At 52.2% G+C, this 16,483-nt stretch overlaps 1 protein-coding gene across 1 annotated transcript in view; it reads left to right on the top strand.

The window, feature by feature from the left end:
* The first annotated feature begins 2,804 nt into the window (after positions 1–2,804).
* The window catches only part of PER2 (period circadian regulator 2), a 31,991-nt gene continuing 18,312 nt past the window's right edge, over positions 2,805–16,483 (top strand). The window contains exons 1-8 of the mRNA XM_058533311.1: positions 2,805–3,034; positions 3,819–3,881; positions 4,941–5,095; positions 7,800–7,921; positions 9,047–9,248; positions 11,412–11,463; positions 12,924–13,066; positions 14,683–14,761. Of these exons, the coding sequence (XP_058389294.1) occupies positions 2,805–3,034; positions 3,819–3,881; positions 4,941–5,095; positions 7,800–7,921; positions 9,047–9,248; positions 11,412–11,463; positions 12,924–13,066; positions 14,683–14,761 (1,046 nt within the window). The remainder of the gene's footprint in view (positions 3,035–3,818; positions 3,882–4,940; positions 5,096–7,799; positions 7,922–9,046; positions 9,249–11,411; positions 11,464–12,923; positions 13,067–14,682; positions 14,762–16,483) is intronic.

Raw genomic sequence — 16,483 nt, 5'->3', positions numbered from 1 at the left:
CACACACAGAGTCCCCTCTGGAAAGACTTTGTTCATATACCGTGGTGCACAAGAGTCCACTGCCTCGCCGACACTGGATGCCGTCGGTCTTGTTCACTTTTGGTGACCTCATGCATTTTCCCCATGACTAGTGAGGTTGAGCATCTCCCCGAGTTTATAGATTTCTCTTTGGGGGAATAGCCTCTTCTTAGTCTTTCGTCTCTCTCTTCTCAAAAGAAACCTTTCAATCTTGCATTGAATGAGCTAGAACTTCCCCGAAATGTTAAAATAGACCCAGTAGTAGACTTACTTGTTTTGTTCCGGACTTTTGTTGGAACGCCGCTGGCGGTTTAGGTTCTCTGTGACTGGGGACATGGATAAACTGCAGCTATCTAAAGCCACAATGAACAGGTGTCCCCTGACTGAGATTCCCTCCCTTGACCATGACCTTCCGCTCGCAGGGCGATGTGATGTGTAGACGTGATCTTCTGAAAATTTAATATTACAGCTGAGCTGTCCAGACTCGCAAGACTTTCCATCCTTTGTAGGTAACCTGCTTGTTTTTCCTGTTTGGATGTGGGTAGAATTTTCTTTTTCCTTGAAAACGTCGTTTTTCCTCAGGACGATGCTAGGCTTGGGCTCTTCTCGCGTAACTTTGCCTGGTGTTTGGGGACTCCTTTGAGGGCCAACGCAAATCTGTCTTCAGACAGGATGGTTTCTTCACGTGTATCTTTCATTGTGGTTTCTGCTTCACTGTTCTGGTGTCTTTTCCAGAAAGAGCCATTATTTGCAGGTCACAATGCAGCTTTCCTCCATATCTCTCCTCCCCTCATATGTAATATTGGTCCTTTCCTTTCATTTAAAAAAGGTTTCTCATGCTCCTCCTCCCCATCACTGAAGCTGCCATCTTCCTTATTGACTCTGAACTTAACTTTCTAATTTTCTGTTCTGATGTGGCTTTTTCATCTCAGTCTGTGGCTTTAGCTCATCCTCCATTACTTGTTTCATGGAATCCATCATTTCTTGATTTTTATGATACAGAGTTGGTGCTGTCCTAAATTTGCTTGTTTCCTCGTGGAGGTTGTGTTCATCTTGTCTTTGTTGCACGTTTTTTCAAAAGCCACATCTTAGCTCTTTTCTTTGTATGGTTCATGAACAAGACAGGGTCTAATCAGACCTGCTGTTTTCCAAAGAATAACGTATTGGATTCTCTGTCTTCAGGGGAGGCGGGCCCAGAATCCAGCGCTGTCATCTGCTACTGTGTGGCCTTGGGCAAGTCACTACCCATTTTCTCATCCATGGAATGGAACCAAGAAGGGTGTCGTACCTGCACTGTGGACAGTGATCACGAGGATTAGGTGGAATGGCGTGGGTCAGGCCCTTAGTGTAGTGTCTGTAGTCGCCATCATCAACCAGGTGTCTGGTCTGTTTCCCTGAGCACATGGAAGCTGGGGGGCACATTCTGCCTTCTAGGGACCCCCTCAGTGAAGGCACCACTCCCTGAGCCCTCCAGATCTTCCCTCCCTCCTCAATTCCTGAGTTCCACAGTTGGGGACCGTGTCAGCGGGTCCCCTTGCCTTCTGGCTCCCTGACCTCTGAGATCAGCAGGAGAGAGAAGCCAGGGCTTCATGCCCCTAGCTCTGTCCTCCCAGCCACAGGTTGTCTGGCTTCTTCTGGTTTCAGCAGGCCTCATCCCCAGCACGCCTCATCCCCTGCCTATCCAGAGGGATAACAGCTCCCCCTCGCCCTACCTGGTAGCCCCCAGGGCTGCATGCCTTTTGTTGTTTCCTCAACCCTGACCACATCCTTTCGTGCAGTGCCTTCATCATACGCTCTACTGGTTTGAGTGGGCGTCTACTTCCTGCGGGGACCCTGGGGAGACACGTCCTGGGTCCTCCTTTCACACCGTGACATCTGTCCCCAGTCCCTAGGCTTCTGGTCAAACCCCTCTGCCCTGCATAATCACGGACCTTAGTCGTCCCAGCCTTATGGCTGGTCTGTCTCTGATTTCTGCACCCCTCCCCACTGCCCCCAAAGCACCAAAGTCAACTGTCCATGCAGCAGTGAGGACCTGTCCGGATGCAAACCAGGTTACGTGAGGCTGGTGCTTCAAATGCGTCCTCGGCTCCTAGTCTAGTCGTTTCCCGGATAAAGTGTAATCTTCACGCTGGCTTCATTCTGGTCCTTCTTCTCTCCCCACACAGCTTGCACACACCCTAGTCAAGCGTGGGAACTGCCTGCAGGGCCTGGAACCCTGTGCTGCTGTCAGGTTCCCGCCCACTCTGTTCTCTGCACAGGGTAACAACTGCTACCCACAACCTCATCTCTCCCTGAAGTCTCCCCATGTCCGCAGCCTGGTTTTGGGGATCCCCCCTGCCCACAGCCTGGTTTTGGCATCTCCTCTAACTTGTGATGGCCAAGATTTCTGAACTCTACTGCTCCCCACATCACCTGGGGATATTTGTAAAATGCAGGTTCCCAGGCCCTGCCCGCCGTTCACTGTGAATCTGTATTTTTCCCACAGGCCCCCCCTGCGTCCCCATGCTGGGCAGTGATCGTTGACAACTCTTTTCACCTTCTGACTAGGCCATCGGCAACTTGATGTCTGGGGCTGGGGTGCCTAATTCAGCCACCTTCCTCATTCATGGCAGGAGGAGCTCAGTGAATAAGGCAAAGGAGAGTACCCGCAATTGACCTGGCTACTGCCGTCTCATTTAGCAAAACATGGAGAGGGATTCCCCGGGGCCCTCCACGTGATGGCTGCAGTAACCGCCTTGCTCTTTGACGACGTCTCTCTTGCTTGCCAGCTTCATTCGGGAGCTGATATGAACGGATACGCTGATTATCCCCCCAGCCCCGCCAGCCCCACCAAGGAGCCCATGGAGCCCAAGCCCAGCCGAGCCCAGCTGCAGGAGGATGTCGACATGAGCAGTGGCTCTAGCGGAAATGAAACCAATGAAAACGGCTCCACGGGGCGGGACTCACAGGGCAGCGACTGTGAGGACACCGGCAAGGAGCTGGGGATGCTGGTGGAGCCGCCTGACGCTCACCAGAGGTAGGTAGGGCCTCCTGCCCGACCGAGGCGAGGCTGGTTGTTTGTTTTGTCAGTGTCTCATTCTGGTGTAATTTGACTGCTTTTGCAATCTTTTTTTTGTGTGTGTGAGGAAGATCAGCCCTGAGCTAACATCTGCCAATCTTCTTCTTTTTGCTGAGGAAGACTGGCCCTGGGCTAACATCCATGCCCATCTTCCTCCACTTTATACAGGATGCTGCCACAGCATGGCTTGCCAAGTGGTGCATCGGTGCGCGCCAGGGATCCGAACCGGCGAACCCCGGGCCATCACAGCAGAGCGCGCACACTTAACCGCCTGCGCCACCGGGCCGGCCCCTGCTTTTGCAATCTTTAAATCATGATTACCAAGGTTTTCAAGACTTTTGAAAATCTTATTAACTCAGAAACAACTAAAATTTACTAGACTCTGGCCTTCCTTCTAATGATGCCCCTGTTGATTTTGAAGATCCGAGTGCCAGTGCGTAGCTAGAGAGTATAATGAGTCTTGGGAGGCAGAAGAGTCAGGTAACCCAGCTGGCAGCTGCTTACACCGACGCTGAGTGGTTTGTGGAATATGAACTGGCTCCTCTAGTCTTGGGTTTCCATCTCCCAATACTTACTTTTCCTGGTATCTGAAGGTTTTATGTTCCGGTTCTATCTTAATGTTGTATTTTTTAAAATTGTTTTCCTATGGTGAAATCTAGCCTGTTATCACTGGTTGGATGGGGGAGGAAGTGGATGGAACATACAGTTTTCTGAGTTTAGTCTTTATTTCTTGTTCTTTTAGTCCAGATGCCTTTAGCCTGATGATGGTGAAGTCTGAACACAACCCATCTACAAGTGGCTGCAGGTAAGGCCAGTCAGAACTCCCTTGACTTAGAGTCTTTGGAGAAATAGAAAGATATGGTATAGGAGGTTAGTTTTGGGGGTGATGTGATTTTTTTCAAGCTTCTGCTAGAACCTGTTAGTCTGCACTGCTATCTCACGTGTGAACCTGGCTGTGCCCTCACAGACCCTGACTGTCCCCACGGGCTATTCAGAGCCCCTGTTGTCGCTCTTCATCTGTAGGCCTTCCGGCTCTGTCTGAGCAGACCTTGCCTGCCTCTTAGACATGTTCATCTGGGACTTCCTCACCCTTTTTAGGTATTTGTAACAAATGTATCCTTAATTTTGTATTCACAGACATTTTTATATCATCACTGGAGCAAAATCCAGCTGTCAGTCCTGGGCATGTGGGCACTTTGCCACAGCCTCAGAGACCTGATTTCCATCATTCTTTCTGCACCTGCTGCTCTAAACAGGCCCATCTCCTTCAGCAAGTGCCACCTGTCCTGCCTTTCTCCCATCTCTGTATCCTTAGGTTTGGAGATCCTTCTCATAAATCTCCTTCCTCTCTGAGGTCTTCCTCTGCTCATCATTCACATGCATGCCCAGGAAGCCATTTTGCTGTCCTCTGTAATCTCCATTACTCGATCCTTTTCATCTGAGACAGGGAAGGAAGGCACAGCTCAGTGATGCAGTCTGCCTGCCAGACTGTGGGTTGACCAGCAGGCCCTGTTGGGCAGAGTCCAGCTCTCACCCTTGGGAGACAAGAACCCAGCTGAAGGGACCTCGGCAGTGTTCTCGTGTGTTAGAGAGGTGGTTCTCAACCTGGGGGGCGATTCATCTTCCCACAGGAGACATGTGACAATGTCAGCAGACATTTTTGGTTGTCACCACTGGCGAGGGTGCTGCTGGCATCCTTTGGGGAAGGCCAGGGATGCTGTTAACATTCCGCAGCACACCGCAAAGAACTCCGTGGACCAAAACATCCCCGTGCCCTGGTTGGGAAACTGGACTAGAGGTGCATTTCTTCAGAAAAGGGCATGTCGAAGCTCATGTCTGATCAACACTTTCTTTAACTCCATAGCAGCGAGCAGTCCACCAAGGCAGACACGCACAAAGAGCTGATAAAAACGCTGAAGGAGCTGAAAGTCCACCTGCCCGCGGACAGGAAGGCCAAGGGGAAGGCCGGCACGCTGGCCACCCTGAAGTATGCCCTGCGGAGCGTGAAGCAAGTGAAAGGTACATCTGCCTCGTGCGTTTGTCCCAAACCTGTAGAAGTAAGTTTCACATCCCCCCAAATTACAGCTTGGTTGGTGCTGACTTTCTAAAACCCAATCCTAAAACAGCAGAAGGGAATTATTAACTCTGAGAAAGCTGCCACTGATGGGAAACCTCAGTTCACTGGAAGTTTTCTATTACACTTGACTTTTATAGAAAAAAGTCAAGTAAAAAACCAGGTGATAAAAGCAACCTATTTAGACATAACACTTTCATGCTCTGGACTGGGGTCAGGTCACGTTCAAGAGAGTCCAGCATCTTCCAGACTCTGGCCGGAGAGTTGGTGACCTGCACCGAGGCCTGACGTGTGAGCAGCTCAGAATGGAACTGAAGCAAAATGGAATTAAAGCCCACAGCATTTAGCTGAGGACCTGCCCCTTCTTTAAAAAATAACATGAAGAGATATAAGGGAGGATATTGCCAGATCTTATCCTTAATATTTTAGAGCTTGTTGATTCAAGACCTTGGGCAGTACATTTCTTGTTAGCCTAAGACTATTGAATTTCTATGGTGGTGGTCTTTGAACCAGGAAGGCAGGAGACAGGGCAGAGCACCTCCTTCCATCACAGTTGTGCCATAGTGGGACCTCCAGAATCCAGATTCTGCTTCCATTTGTGGGTATGTTTGGATTTTATTATTAGATGGCAGAATGTGTAAGAGCTTTTAGAACTAGTCAGTGGAACAGACTGAGGCTTTTATCTGAGTCACGTGCAGGACTCTTCATGGATGCAGTGCGGGAATCTATGAACAAACCCAAGTTCCAAAAATAGTCACATCATCAAGCTCAGACACTTTTCAATAAACTCCAAGCCCCTTAAATAGCTTCTAGTAGAGTTCAGTCTTCCTTCAGCTGCTCCTGTGACTGGACCTTCCCCCAGGCAGGTACCCCACCTCCCGGATCTCGGATAACCGCAGGTGCCTCTGTCTCCAGGACAGGTGGGGAACACACTGCCATGGAAGAAGCGCCAGCATTTCTAGTGAACCGAGTGCTCGACTGCTGGATGTGCTGTTCTGCAAACAGCCCGTCCCGGGGAGTTCGGGCCTGTGACCCCTGCACTGGGGGTCATCTTAGGATGGTTTAGCTGTAGAAGTTGATCAGAAAGATCCACACGGCCTTGCCTTTCAGTCTGTTGCTGGAACAAGGCTGTGAGCTTCGAGAGGTTTTAAAATATCCTCCAGCGTTTCAGAGACAAGAGCGAAGTCCTGGAGGAAGTGTACATATCCACATTCCTGACCTTAGAGCAGTGGACACAGGCGTACTCTTCATTACAGTGGAGACCACCAGCTCCTGCGCTTTGAGGCCTTTCTTAGCTGCTTTGGTCCATTTTGACAAGCAAGCAGAGACAGGAGAGAAGTCAGCTTCTCATTAGGGCAGAGAAGGAAGGGGCCCTCCATTAACAGACGTGTGAGCCACACCCCCTCTCTACCTGTGTTACACATGTGCGCTGAGGTCCCAGTGGACTGTGCACGTTAAAAACATGCATAGGAATAAAAAATCTCAAAGGCTGAGAGAAAGGTGAAAGGGTGGCTTTATTCTACTATCATCAGCTACTATCTCGAGGCACTGCATACAGTCAGGGCAGGGTTTGTCACTAATAATCATGGATACGAAACCATATTTCAAACAGCCTCCATGTCTTCTAACGTTTGGATGACTTTCATTGGAAGGTCATCACTGCTTGTCCCATTCATCCAGCTGGCAGAGTGTGTGCTGGGCATGGAAGGGTGAGCTCTGCCGTGAGCTGGTTTGTGCTGCCTTTTGGGTACCCTTTTCAGCCCCATGTTTCTCTGCAGGCTCCTCTCTAGGCCGTGTCCCTTCGTGAGGGTTAATACAGTGAAGACGGATAACATGTTCTGCCAGCCCACCAAGGGCGCGCACGAACTGCAGGGCGAGGTGGTTCTCTGAACCCTAGGGGCTGCCCCTGCCCTCAGGAGGCCTTGGTGGGCAGCACTGCGATGGTCCGCTCTCACCGGCGTACCGAGGGCGCAGGCTGAGTCTCCCGGGGTGGCTGGTCGGTGCTGGTCAGTGCTGGTCAGGCCCAAAAATGCCAACTGAGAATCTGTGTGGGGCCCCGGAGTGTGCACCCCCCTGGGGAGGGACGGCTCTGGGCGCTGCATGCCTGTGGAAGGAGGAACGCAGGGAAGGTCACTCTGGTCGGCTGCTCTGCCCCCGCTGACTGTCCGTGTAGGGTGTTGTGTTCTTGGCACCTGCACTGACTCAAGAACTTGGAATGTCGGCCCATATCGAGAGGGTGTTTCCTACCCTTTCCAGCAGTTTGTTTCTGGAATTGAGCATATGCTCAGAAACCTAGCAGTTCATGATGTTTGGAAGGTAGAGAAGTCTAAATCAGATAAGACTGAGCCTTGGGTCCAAAGGTCTTGCACACACTTGGCCAGATCCTGGGTCCAGCTCCAGCCGCAGCCCTGGGTCCCACTCACCTGAGGGCTCCCCTCTGGGGGGCGTCTGTGGCCATGGCTTTGTCACCCCAAAGCTGTTTGAAAAAACAGATTTCTGTTTGTTTCAGTTTCTCTGTGTTCTGTTCTCTCGGTGTCCCAGGAAGATAGCCCATATCTTCCATATGCCCATTTTTTCACGAGAACAGTAGAATCCCCAACACATAGAGTTAGGAACCGTTTTCAGTCCTCCTCTTGGTCTCTCCTGCAGCCAACGAGGAGTATTACCAGCTGCTGATGTGCAGCGAGAACCACCCCTGCAGCGCCGACGTGCCTTCCTGCACCATGGAAGAAATTGAGAGCGCCACCTCCGAGTTCATCGTGAAGAACGTGGTACGTGTCTTACACGAGTGGAGTCTTCCCCAGAAAGCTTATTTTCCAGTGGCACAGGATCTTCATCCCCGTGAGCTAGCTGAGCCGCTGTAGCCAGTGGCTTTATAGCAGCAGAGTTTGGAGTTTCAGGAAATGAATTCGTACCTTAAAAAAAAAAAAGACCTGAAAGTCAGTGATTCAGAAATACCAGTTGTGTGCAGGCTTCTGCTGTGTTCTGTGAGACTGTCCTTGTCTCATGGCTGACTCCACCCCATACCTGTGTGTGTAAGGATGAGCCCCACCCGATGGAGCATGGTGCCCACACGGGGGTAAGGGACACACTAGGTGACTGTCGGTTCATTTGGGGGGGGCCTGGGACTTGAACTCAGCTTCGTGAGCTCCAAAGTTCATGCATTTTTAAGTAACCCATGAAGATGGGGCTCCCGTGGAGGTCTGGGGAAGGAGGAGTGAGTCCCCTCTGCCCCCGCCACCCCCAGCGCTCAGTCAGTGAGAGCATATAGAAGAACAGGTTGGGGGATCCCAATGTGCTGGAGTCACGGCAAAACTGGCCCGGGGAGTGGGCTCTCCAACCCTTCCCATCTCCTTCCTCAAGTGCCCCCACTGCAGCCTAACCCCGGGGAGCCCCCGGCCCTGAGCTCAGAGGGCCAGCCGGCAGGGAGAGATCCCACAGTGGGCCAGAGAGGCCTCCAGCTCCCCAGGCTGCCCTGGCCCCCTAGGAGAGGGATGCGCTGGCAGAGGTTTGTGGTTGACAGCCCAGATGAGAGAGGAAGAGGGACTGCAGGGCCCCCCTTCACCTCCCAAATCAGCCCAGCCTAGATGCCAGGGAGCCCCGTGCCCGGGAAGACTGAATGGACAACGCCTGCAGGGAATCAGCACACTGGGCTCCTTCTGGCTGTGGAACCCTGATGAGTTTTTCAAATAATATCCCATCTGGACCCCAATATATAAGGGGAAAGTAGAGTTATTCTGGTCAGGGCTGAGGAGAGGGGCCTGGCAGCTCTCCTGACCCTCCACGCGTCCTGCTGCCTTCCCGTCTGCCTGCCCCGTGTCTGTGCCTCTTGCGAGAGGGGGACCTGTCCATCCCCTTCTGTCTGTTCTCACTGGAGCCATGTTCTTCCTTTCCAGGATATGTTTGCTGCAGCTGTGTCCCTGGTCACTGGGAAAATCTTGTACATCTCTAACCAAGTTGCTTCCATCTTTCACTGTAAGAGAGACACCTTTTATGATGCCAAATTCGTGGAGTTCTTGGCGCCCCATGACGTCAGTGTGTTCCACAGCTCCACCACGCCTTACAAGCTTCCACCGTGGAGCATCTGCAGGGGAGCAGGTGAGGGCCCTGCGGCCGTGGCTGCCTTGTCCTTCTCCACCAGCAGCGTGGGGTTGAGGGGGGACTTCTGCCTTCCTGGGGTGAGGGCCGGGCTGGGCCCACTCCAAGATGTGGGGTGTGCTCCTCACCTCTCCTCTACCAGAGACCAGCACAGTGTACCCACGCAAAGGGGCTGTCGGCTGCCTTCTCTGTCCAGGTGAAAGAGAAAAAGTTGTTTGTTCAGAATAAATTTAGAGAGAAAAATAGTTTTTCATAAATTTCAGAGAGAGAAAACCATTTCAGAAGATTTTAAGAAATGTTGGGCATTTTAGAAATGAAGTTGTTCTGAGCAGCTGGAATCTTGACGTGAGTCTGCAGAGTATGGGAAAGGACCGAGGTGCATCTGGAAGGCAGTCGGGGCATAGGCGAGGCACCCCACTTTCTGCAGGCGGTGTAACGATGTCAGGGTGACGTGGGCAGTGCTTCTTGCCTTGGCCAGAGGCAGCTTCCTGAGTGTAGACCATGACGTCCTCCTGGGCTCAGCCGCAGGCTTTCCAGGCACTACAGGCTCCAGTCTGTGCAGTGGGTGCTGCTTCCCCAGTCTGTGGGGCGTGCGAGCATGTCCCCTGTCTGGTTGCCTGAGTCAGGCATGTCGCCCCAGCCCTGCCCTCCCTGCTCCTGGCAGCAGAGCTCTTGCAGTTAACCGTGGCGTGTCCATGTCCTCCTCCACAGGACTGGGAAGGCTTGGAAGCTCTCACTGACCAGCACGGGCCTTGCATGTGAGTAGGTGCAGGAGGGGACTGGCCAACCAGACTAGTCTCAGCAGAAACATGGCAGGGGGGCCTGGCAGAAGGTGCTGGAGAGGAGAGAGTCGGAACCAGCTCAGGCCTTCCCTGCAGTCCCTCCACTTTCAGTGACCAGGGCGGCCAGCAGAAGTCCCCTTTGGAGGCCAAAGTCCTGCAGCATCTGTCTACCTGCCCCTAGACACTCATTAGCCCCAGTTGGGCTCTGATTGCTCAGAGCTGAGGTTGAACTGAAGCGCAGAAGCACTAAGGAGCCAGGAGAGAGGAACAGGAGACGGATGGGGCTGGGAGTTGCCCCAGGCAAGCTTGACCTCCGTCATAGTCTCAACCGAGAGCCACCCCTGTCCGCGTCCCGAACTGCCTCCCGTTCCTCCTTGGCTCGTGGGTCAGTGTCTCTGCTCCCATCAACACACTCCTCAGACCCGCTCTCACCGCCTCCGGGGCTCGGGTCCCAGCACACCTGTGGTGCTCCGCAGTCAGCCGGCAGCAGGGGCTGTCACTGTCACCGCTGCAGCTCAGTAGCTGTACCTTCCTGTCTAACATTTCTTTTTTAAAAATTCCTTTATTATGGAGCCAGGCCAGTGGTGTAGTTGGTTAAGCTCACATGCTCCACTTCTGTGGCCCAGGGTCGTGGGTTCAGATCCCGGGCATGGACCTATGTACCACTTATCAAACCATGCTGTGGCAGGCGTCCCATATAAAGCAGAGGAAGATGGGCACTGATATTAGCCCAGGGCCAGTCTTCCTCAGCAAAAAGAGGAGGATTGGAAACAGATGTTAGCTCAGGGCTGATCTTTCTTACCGGAAAAAAAAAAATTCCTTTATTATGGAAATGCCATTCCCTCAGCTCTGATGAGGTCACCTGATTGACCTCGTGTTTGTACTAGACATCTTCAATTTTAAAGTAAGTTCGTATTTTAGCAAAAGGATTGGTGTAAGCTTTGAAATGCCCTAAGTTGCTTCTGTTGGAATATTGAACATCCCCCAAAATATGTAGAGTGAAATGGTTAGGGCTTTATACACAGCAATTCTGCACATCAGTCAGTGTGTCTTCCAGAGTTACATTGTTAATTAGTGGGTGTGTTTGTAGCAACATATGTACCATTTCAAAAATGTTAAACTCAAAAAAAATTAAACTCCTGGCTGTAAACCTTTAGCGCTGCATAATTTAGTCTGTGCCACACTCATGAAATATGTTTAATTTTAATCAGAACTGTAATAAAAGATCTCTAATCTGAGGGCTTTGCTTTGTGCTGGGGTAAATTTGCATTCACACCTTGACTCTGGAATCTGCTGCTTCTCTTGAGTCTGGGAGAAGTAAAGAGTGCTGTCTACATTTAGTTGTGTAATTGGATGAATGACTTGGGGCTTTTTCTTTTAGATTCTTTTACTCAAGAATGCATGGAGGAGAAGTCTTTCTTCTGCCGTGTCAGGTAAGTCCAGTTACTGGATTGCCTACATTTGAAATGGCACAAGCGTTTCACCCTAGGCCCCTCTTGTGAAGGTGGAGGCGCAGGTGTGCCCCGCACCAGTTCCTGCTCCTCGAGGGGGAGAGGGCTGTCCGCCTGGCTGTGCCCCCGCCTGCACGCCCGTTCTTCGGGGCCAGGGGCTCTGTAGGAGCGCCCCTGCTGCTAAAGAGTCTGTGCGGAAACTCACTTTCATAAGCTGCATTTTTTTGCTTTTTTTCTTTTTGTAAGTAAGATTAGCCCTGAGATGGGCCGGCCCCGTGGCTTAGCGGTTAAGTGCGCGCGCTCCGCTGCTGGGAGCCCGGGTTTGGATCCCAGGCGTGCACCAACGCACCACTTCTCCAGCCATGCTGAGGCCGCGTCCCACATACAGCAACTAGAAGGATGTGCAGCTATGACATACAACTATCTACTGGGGCTTAGGGGGAAAAAATAAATAAACAAAATTATTTAAAAAAAAAAAGATTAGCCCTGAGCTGACATCTGATGCCAATCCTCCTCTTTTTGCTAAGAAAGATTGGCCCTGAGCCAACATCCTTGCCCATCTTCCTCTACTTTATATGGGACGCCGCCACAGCATGGCTTGACAAGCGGTGCATCGGTCCACGCCCAGGATCTGAACCTGTGAACCCTGGGCCGCCACAGCGGAGCGTGCACACTTAACCGCTGCGCCACCAGGCTGGCCCCACATAAGCTGCATTTTAAACGTACACAAGGGGTTGAGACAGCACCGTCAACAATGGAGTGGTTTAACCCACTCCTCATGGAGAGTGTCAGCCTAAGGAGCTTGGACTTGCCGTCAGCCACCTGGGAAATTGGCCAGAGGGCCCTTACCTGGGAAGGTCTGTACCCCAGGGTCTGTGAGGACCCCAAAAGCACGTGCAGGCTATGGTTCAAGTGTGCATTTTTCCAGGGAGAGCCCCATAGCTTTCCCAGCAGGTTTTTGACCCAAAACAGGGAGACCAGGTGAGCATCCAGCAGCAGTGTCAGGAGTGATCCTGGCCAGACACTGGCGCCCTCAGAAGTCGGGGTTGGGACCCCACTCTTGGAACAGTGTCCCTCACCCCAATTAAAATGCAAACTGAGGCAGAGCAGGGCTGCTGGAAGGGCCTGCTCCCACTGCCCAGGGCTGTTGACTCTTTGCTTTACCCTTTAATGTCCCCAGAATTGGAGAGAGAGGACAGAGGACGGGGTGGTGGGTCCAGCTCCTCGGGTGGGGCAGAGGCACAGACCACAGGTCAAGGGCAGCAAGTCCAGCTTGGCCTGGGTCCCCAGGTGAGGAACCTGGCTCTACTCCATAGGCATCTGTACAAGAAATAGAAGGATTGCTGAGGCGTGTCAGCCAGCCATGAGAGGAGAGGTAACTAGCAACAAAGGACACTTGCTTCTGTCATAATTCCAAACCTCTCATACATCCTCCTCTCCAGTGTCGGGAAAAACCACGAGAACGAGATTCACTACCACCCGTTTCGCATGACACCTTACCTCGTCAAGGTGCGGGAGCCGCACGCCACTGAGAGCCAGCTGTGCTGCGTGCTGCTGGCAGAGAGGGTGCACTCGGGCTATGAAGGTAACAGCCAGGCCCAGGCGGTTCCTCCCGTCTGCAGACGTAAGCCTCTGCCTCTCCCCAAGCCTTGGGCAGAGGCTCCATCTCCCTCGAGACTCAGCACACCCACCTTTGTCACCTGGCCCTCCCCATGGCCCCTGCCACACCACCTGCCCCTGTCAGTTAAAGGGTCTGGATACCAGCGTCTCTCACCCGTGTCCAGGACGTTGCTGTGACTGTGAGTGCTCTTTCTCCCTCTCCAGCCACTGTCTTCCTTCCAGTAATGAGAACAGCCTGTGGGGTCCAGGGCCCCAGGTCCCTCCCATCCTCATGCAACCCTAGGCCTCAGCCTTGTGGGGCCCTCTGAAGTGCGGGGACACCACTGCCTGCTCAGAACCCCAAACCACCCCCACCCACTAAGGAGTAAGGCGCTGAGCATTCCTCCCTCCCACCTTGGTCCGTCCTGCCCTCTCCGCTGCAGTCTGGCTCCTGCAGACGGCGGCTTCCTGAGTCCCAGTCCTTGCTCTTGAGGTTTCTCCCAGGCTCCTCCCCTCCCCCTCTGCCTGCAGAAATCCAGGCACAGCAGGCTTGTCTCACCAGGTGTCCTTTCCTGCTCCCGCCAGCTCCTCAGGCCACCCCCACACGCACAAAAAAAACCCCAAATCTAGAATCTTCCTTTGAAGCCCAAAGGACCCAAGGTGCTTTGCCACCCTGGTTGTGTCCCTCCAGCGACCCTCCTAATAGACTGCCCTGTGACACGGTCCTCGGGCCACAACACCTGGCCAGAAACCATAGGTCCTCACCATGGCAACCCAGCGAGTCACGTGATTTCATAATTCTCTGAAAGCAGGTGCCACCTGTAATGACTTAACCACAGGGATCCAGTTGTTCCATGTTTTGTTGTATTTATAATCTTCTCTCAGTGGTTAATGATGTCTTTTTTAAAAAGGCATTTTTTAAGAGTAATAGAAACATTGTTTTCAGTATGTGACTTTCTTTCAAATGTTTGATGGGTTCCTGCAGATAGAATATTCTCTTCCAAATATTCAATAAGGATTAGATTAGATTAGATTTCAGCAAGTTATTCCCCCAAATGATCAGAGTCTCCAAGAATGAGGCATTTTGGAATTTTGAATATTTGTCCACGATTTGGTCATTAAGGACAGTTCTGGATATATGACTTCTTTTATGCAAATTACTCTATCACCTTTGTCCACCTTGGAAACTAAGTCCCAAGACAGACGTTTGCTGAGAATTTTGAATCCAGATACATCACTCATTTTTTAAAACAATTTGTTCAGCCCCCTCTTGTTCAGTCTTAAAAATCATGAGGATGGCCTTCCAGCACCATTTTGCTGAGAGAAGCCTACGCATTGCAACATGGTTCTGTTAATGGCAATTTCTGGCTTTCTAGACCAAAACTCGTCCACAAAGAAGTTGAGAGGGCTGGCTGGTGGGGGAGGGGAGGGTCTCTCTGCTCCCTTTGTGACGTCTCTGTTGTTCAGAGGCCACTTTTTAATTTTTTCCTTAGCTGCCCATCACTCTGAATCTGCGTTGTTATTTTCTAGTGGTTGTAATATAACTGCATGAAGTATGCATTTCGTAGAATCAGAAATCTGTGTAAAATTCTATTCTTTCAGCCCCTAGAATTCCTCCTGAAAAGAGAATTTTTACGACCACACACACACCAAATTGTTTGTTCCAGGACGTGGATGAAAGGTAAGCAATGTGACGCCATCCCCTCTGCCACCCCCGCCTCTTACACTTTCTTCTGCCCTGGAATCAATATTGTGTCCTTCAGGCCAGCAGATCCTCTCACATGGTATTTAGTGTTTCATCGTTTTCTTGGTAGTTACTCAACGACAACTAAATGAAGCTCAGTGAATTTTCATGTTTTTGACGTTGAAGCTGTGTTGCTAAAGCCAAGGCTGCATGTTGATTTTACTTAGGTGATAATCAACAAAAATGTTTAACTATATGTAGGCAATGAAATAATTATGGGATTAAACTAAAACCCCCCAAAGATATGGGCACTGTGTAAGTGGAGCATTCTGGGGAGCTGGTAATCGTTCTAATGGAGCCTGTATTTATAATCCTGTTTAAACTCATTTCACAATCAGACGCACGAGTAAAGAGTGGTACAACTGGGGGCCGTGTGCCTAGGACCATGTTAGGATTGAAGCTGGAGACGCCCTTGGCAGGATCCCAGCAGACGTGCATGTGCCAGCCTGTGAGCCACAGGCTGCTACAGGGAGCGCTCACCTCCATTCCTCTGCCCAGAGCCCCCCTTGGACCCCCTTCCTGGGTCTCCCACCTGGGTGCTGCAGCTGTACAAATGGCGCTTGTCGGAGTTGGGAGCACTGACCTTCTGAGAGGGTTCTGGGTTAGCTGGTGTTGGGCCGAGGCCCCGGTGTGCCCTCCCGCAGCTCCTGCTCAGATGCAGGAAGACAGAAAAGGCTGCTGGCAGTGGTGGGGGAGAACTTTCCTGAGGAGACACACGGGAAGTGGACCTGGAAGCACCAGCACGCTGGGCTTTCTGAAACGGGCCGAGGCGGCCTCCACAGATGCTGTCCTCCCCGGTGCCTACAGCTGGCCCGCAAACACCCCTGGACACAGGCCATGGGGCCTCCTGGGAGAGTTCTGCTGTCGGGCAGCCAGGGACCATCAGCCTCCAGCCCCAGGCTGCTCAGGTGTGTGCTGCCAACCACCTATGTCAGAATCACCAGAGAGACAGCTTCAAGGGACAGGTTCCTCGGCCCCACCCAGCCCTGCCCGACCAGGATCCGGAGGGTGGGGCCTGGGAGCTGCATTCGTAAAGCAACCCTAGGATAGTTTTTATTCTTCCAAAAGTCTAAGAACTCCTGTCTGCAAACCACCCCAGGTGTCTGCTCACTCATGTGCAGGAGGGTTGGTGAGCAGGTGCACGTGGCATTATGGGCCAACAGTCTGCAGAACCTTCCTTGGCAAAGCCCTGTGGGCAGCCCAGCCCAGAGCCCAGGCCAGAGTGCCTGCCCCATCCTCCTCCTCCTCACCCCTTCCTCTTCCTCTGCCCCCCTCTTCCTTCTCCCCCTCCCCCTCTTTCTCCTCCTCCTCTTCCCCCTCCTCCTCCTCCCCCTCCTCCTCTCCCCCATCTCCTCTTCCCCCCCTTCCTCCTCTCTCTCGTCCTCCTCCTCCTCTTCTCCACCCTCCTCCTCCTCCTCCCCCCTCTTCCCCACGCTCCCTCTTCTCCTCCTCACCCTCCTCCTCTTCCTCTCCCCTCTGCCCCCCTTCCTCCTCTGGCCAGGCCTTGACCTGGGAGGGCGCCAGGGACATTCTGTACAACCTGTCCAAAGGAAAACACAAGGCATGGAGACAGCGTGCCTCAGACAGGGAGGAGAAAATCAGAGAATGATGCTGGGCCCACGAGAAAGTTCCACACCACAGGGAACAGGGAGGCTTCAC

This window comes from Diceros bicornis, chromosome 37 (assembly GCF_020826845.1).
Source record: "Diceros bicornis minor isolate mBicDic1 chromosome 37, mDicBic1.mat.cur, whole genome shotgun sequence".
Lineage (NCBI taxonomy): Eukaryota > Metazoa > Chordata > Mammalia > Perissodactyla > Rhinocerotidae > Diceros > Diceros bicornis.
This window is presented reverse-complemented; position numbering and strand designations above follow the sequence as displayed.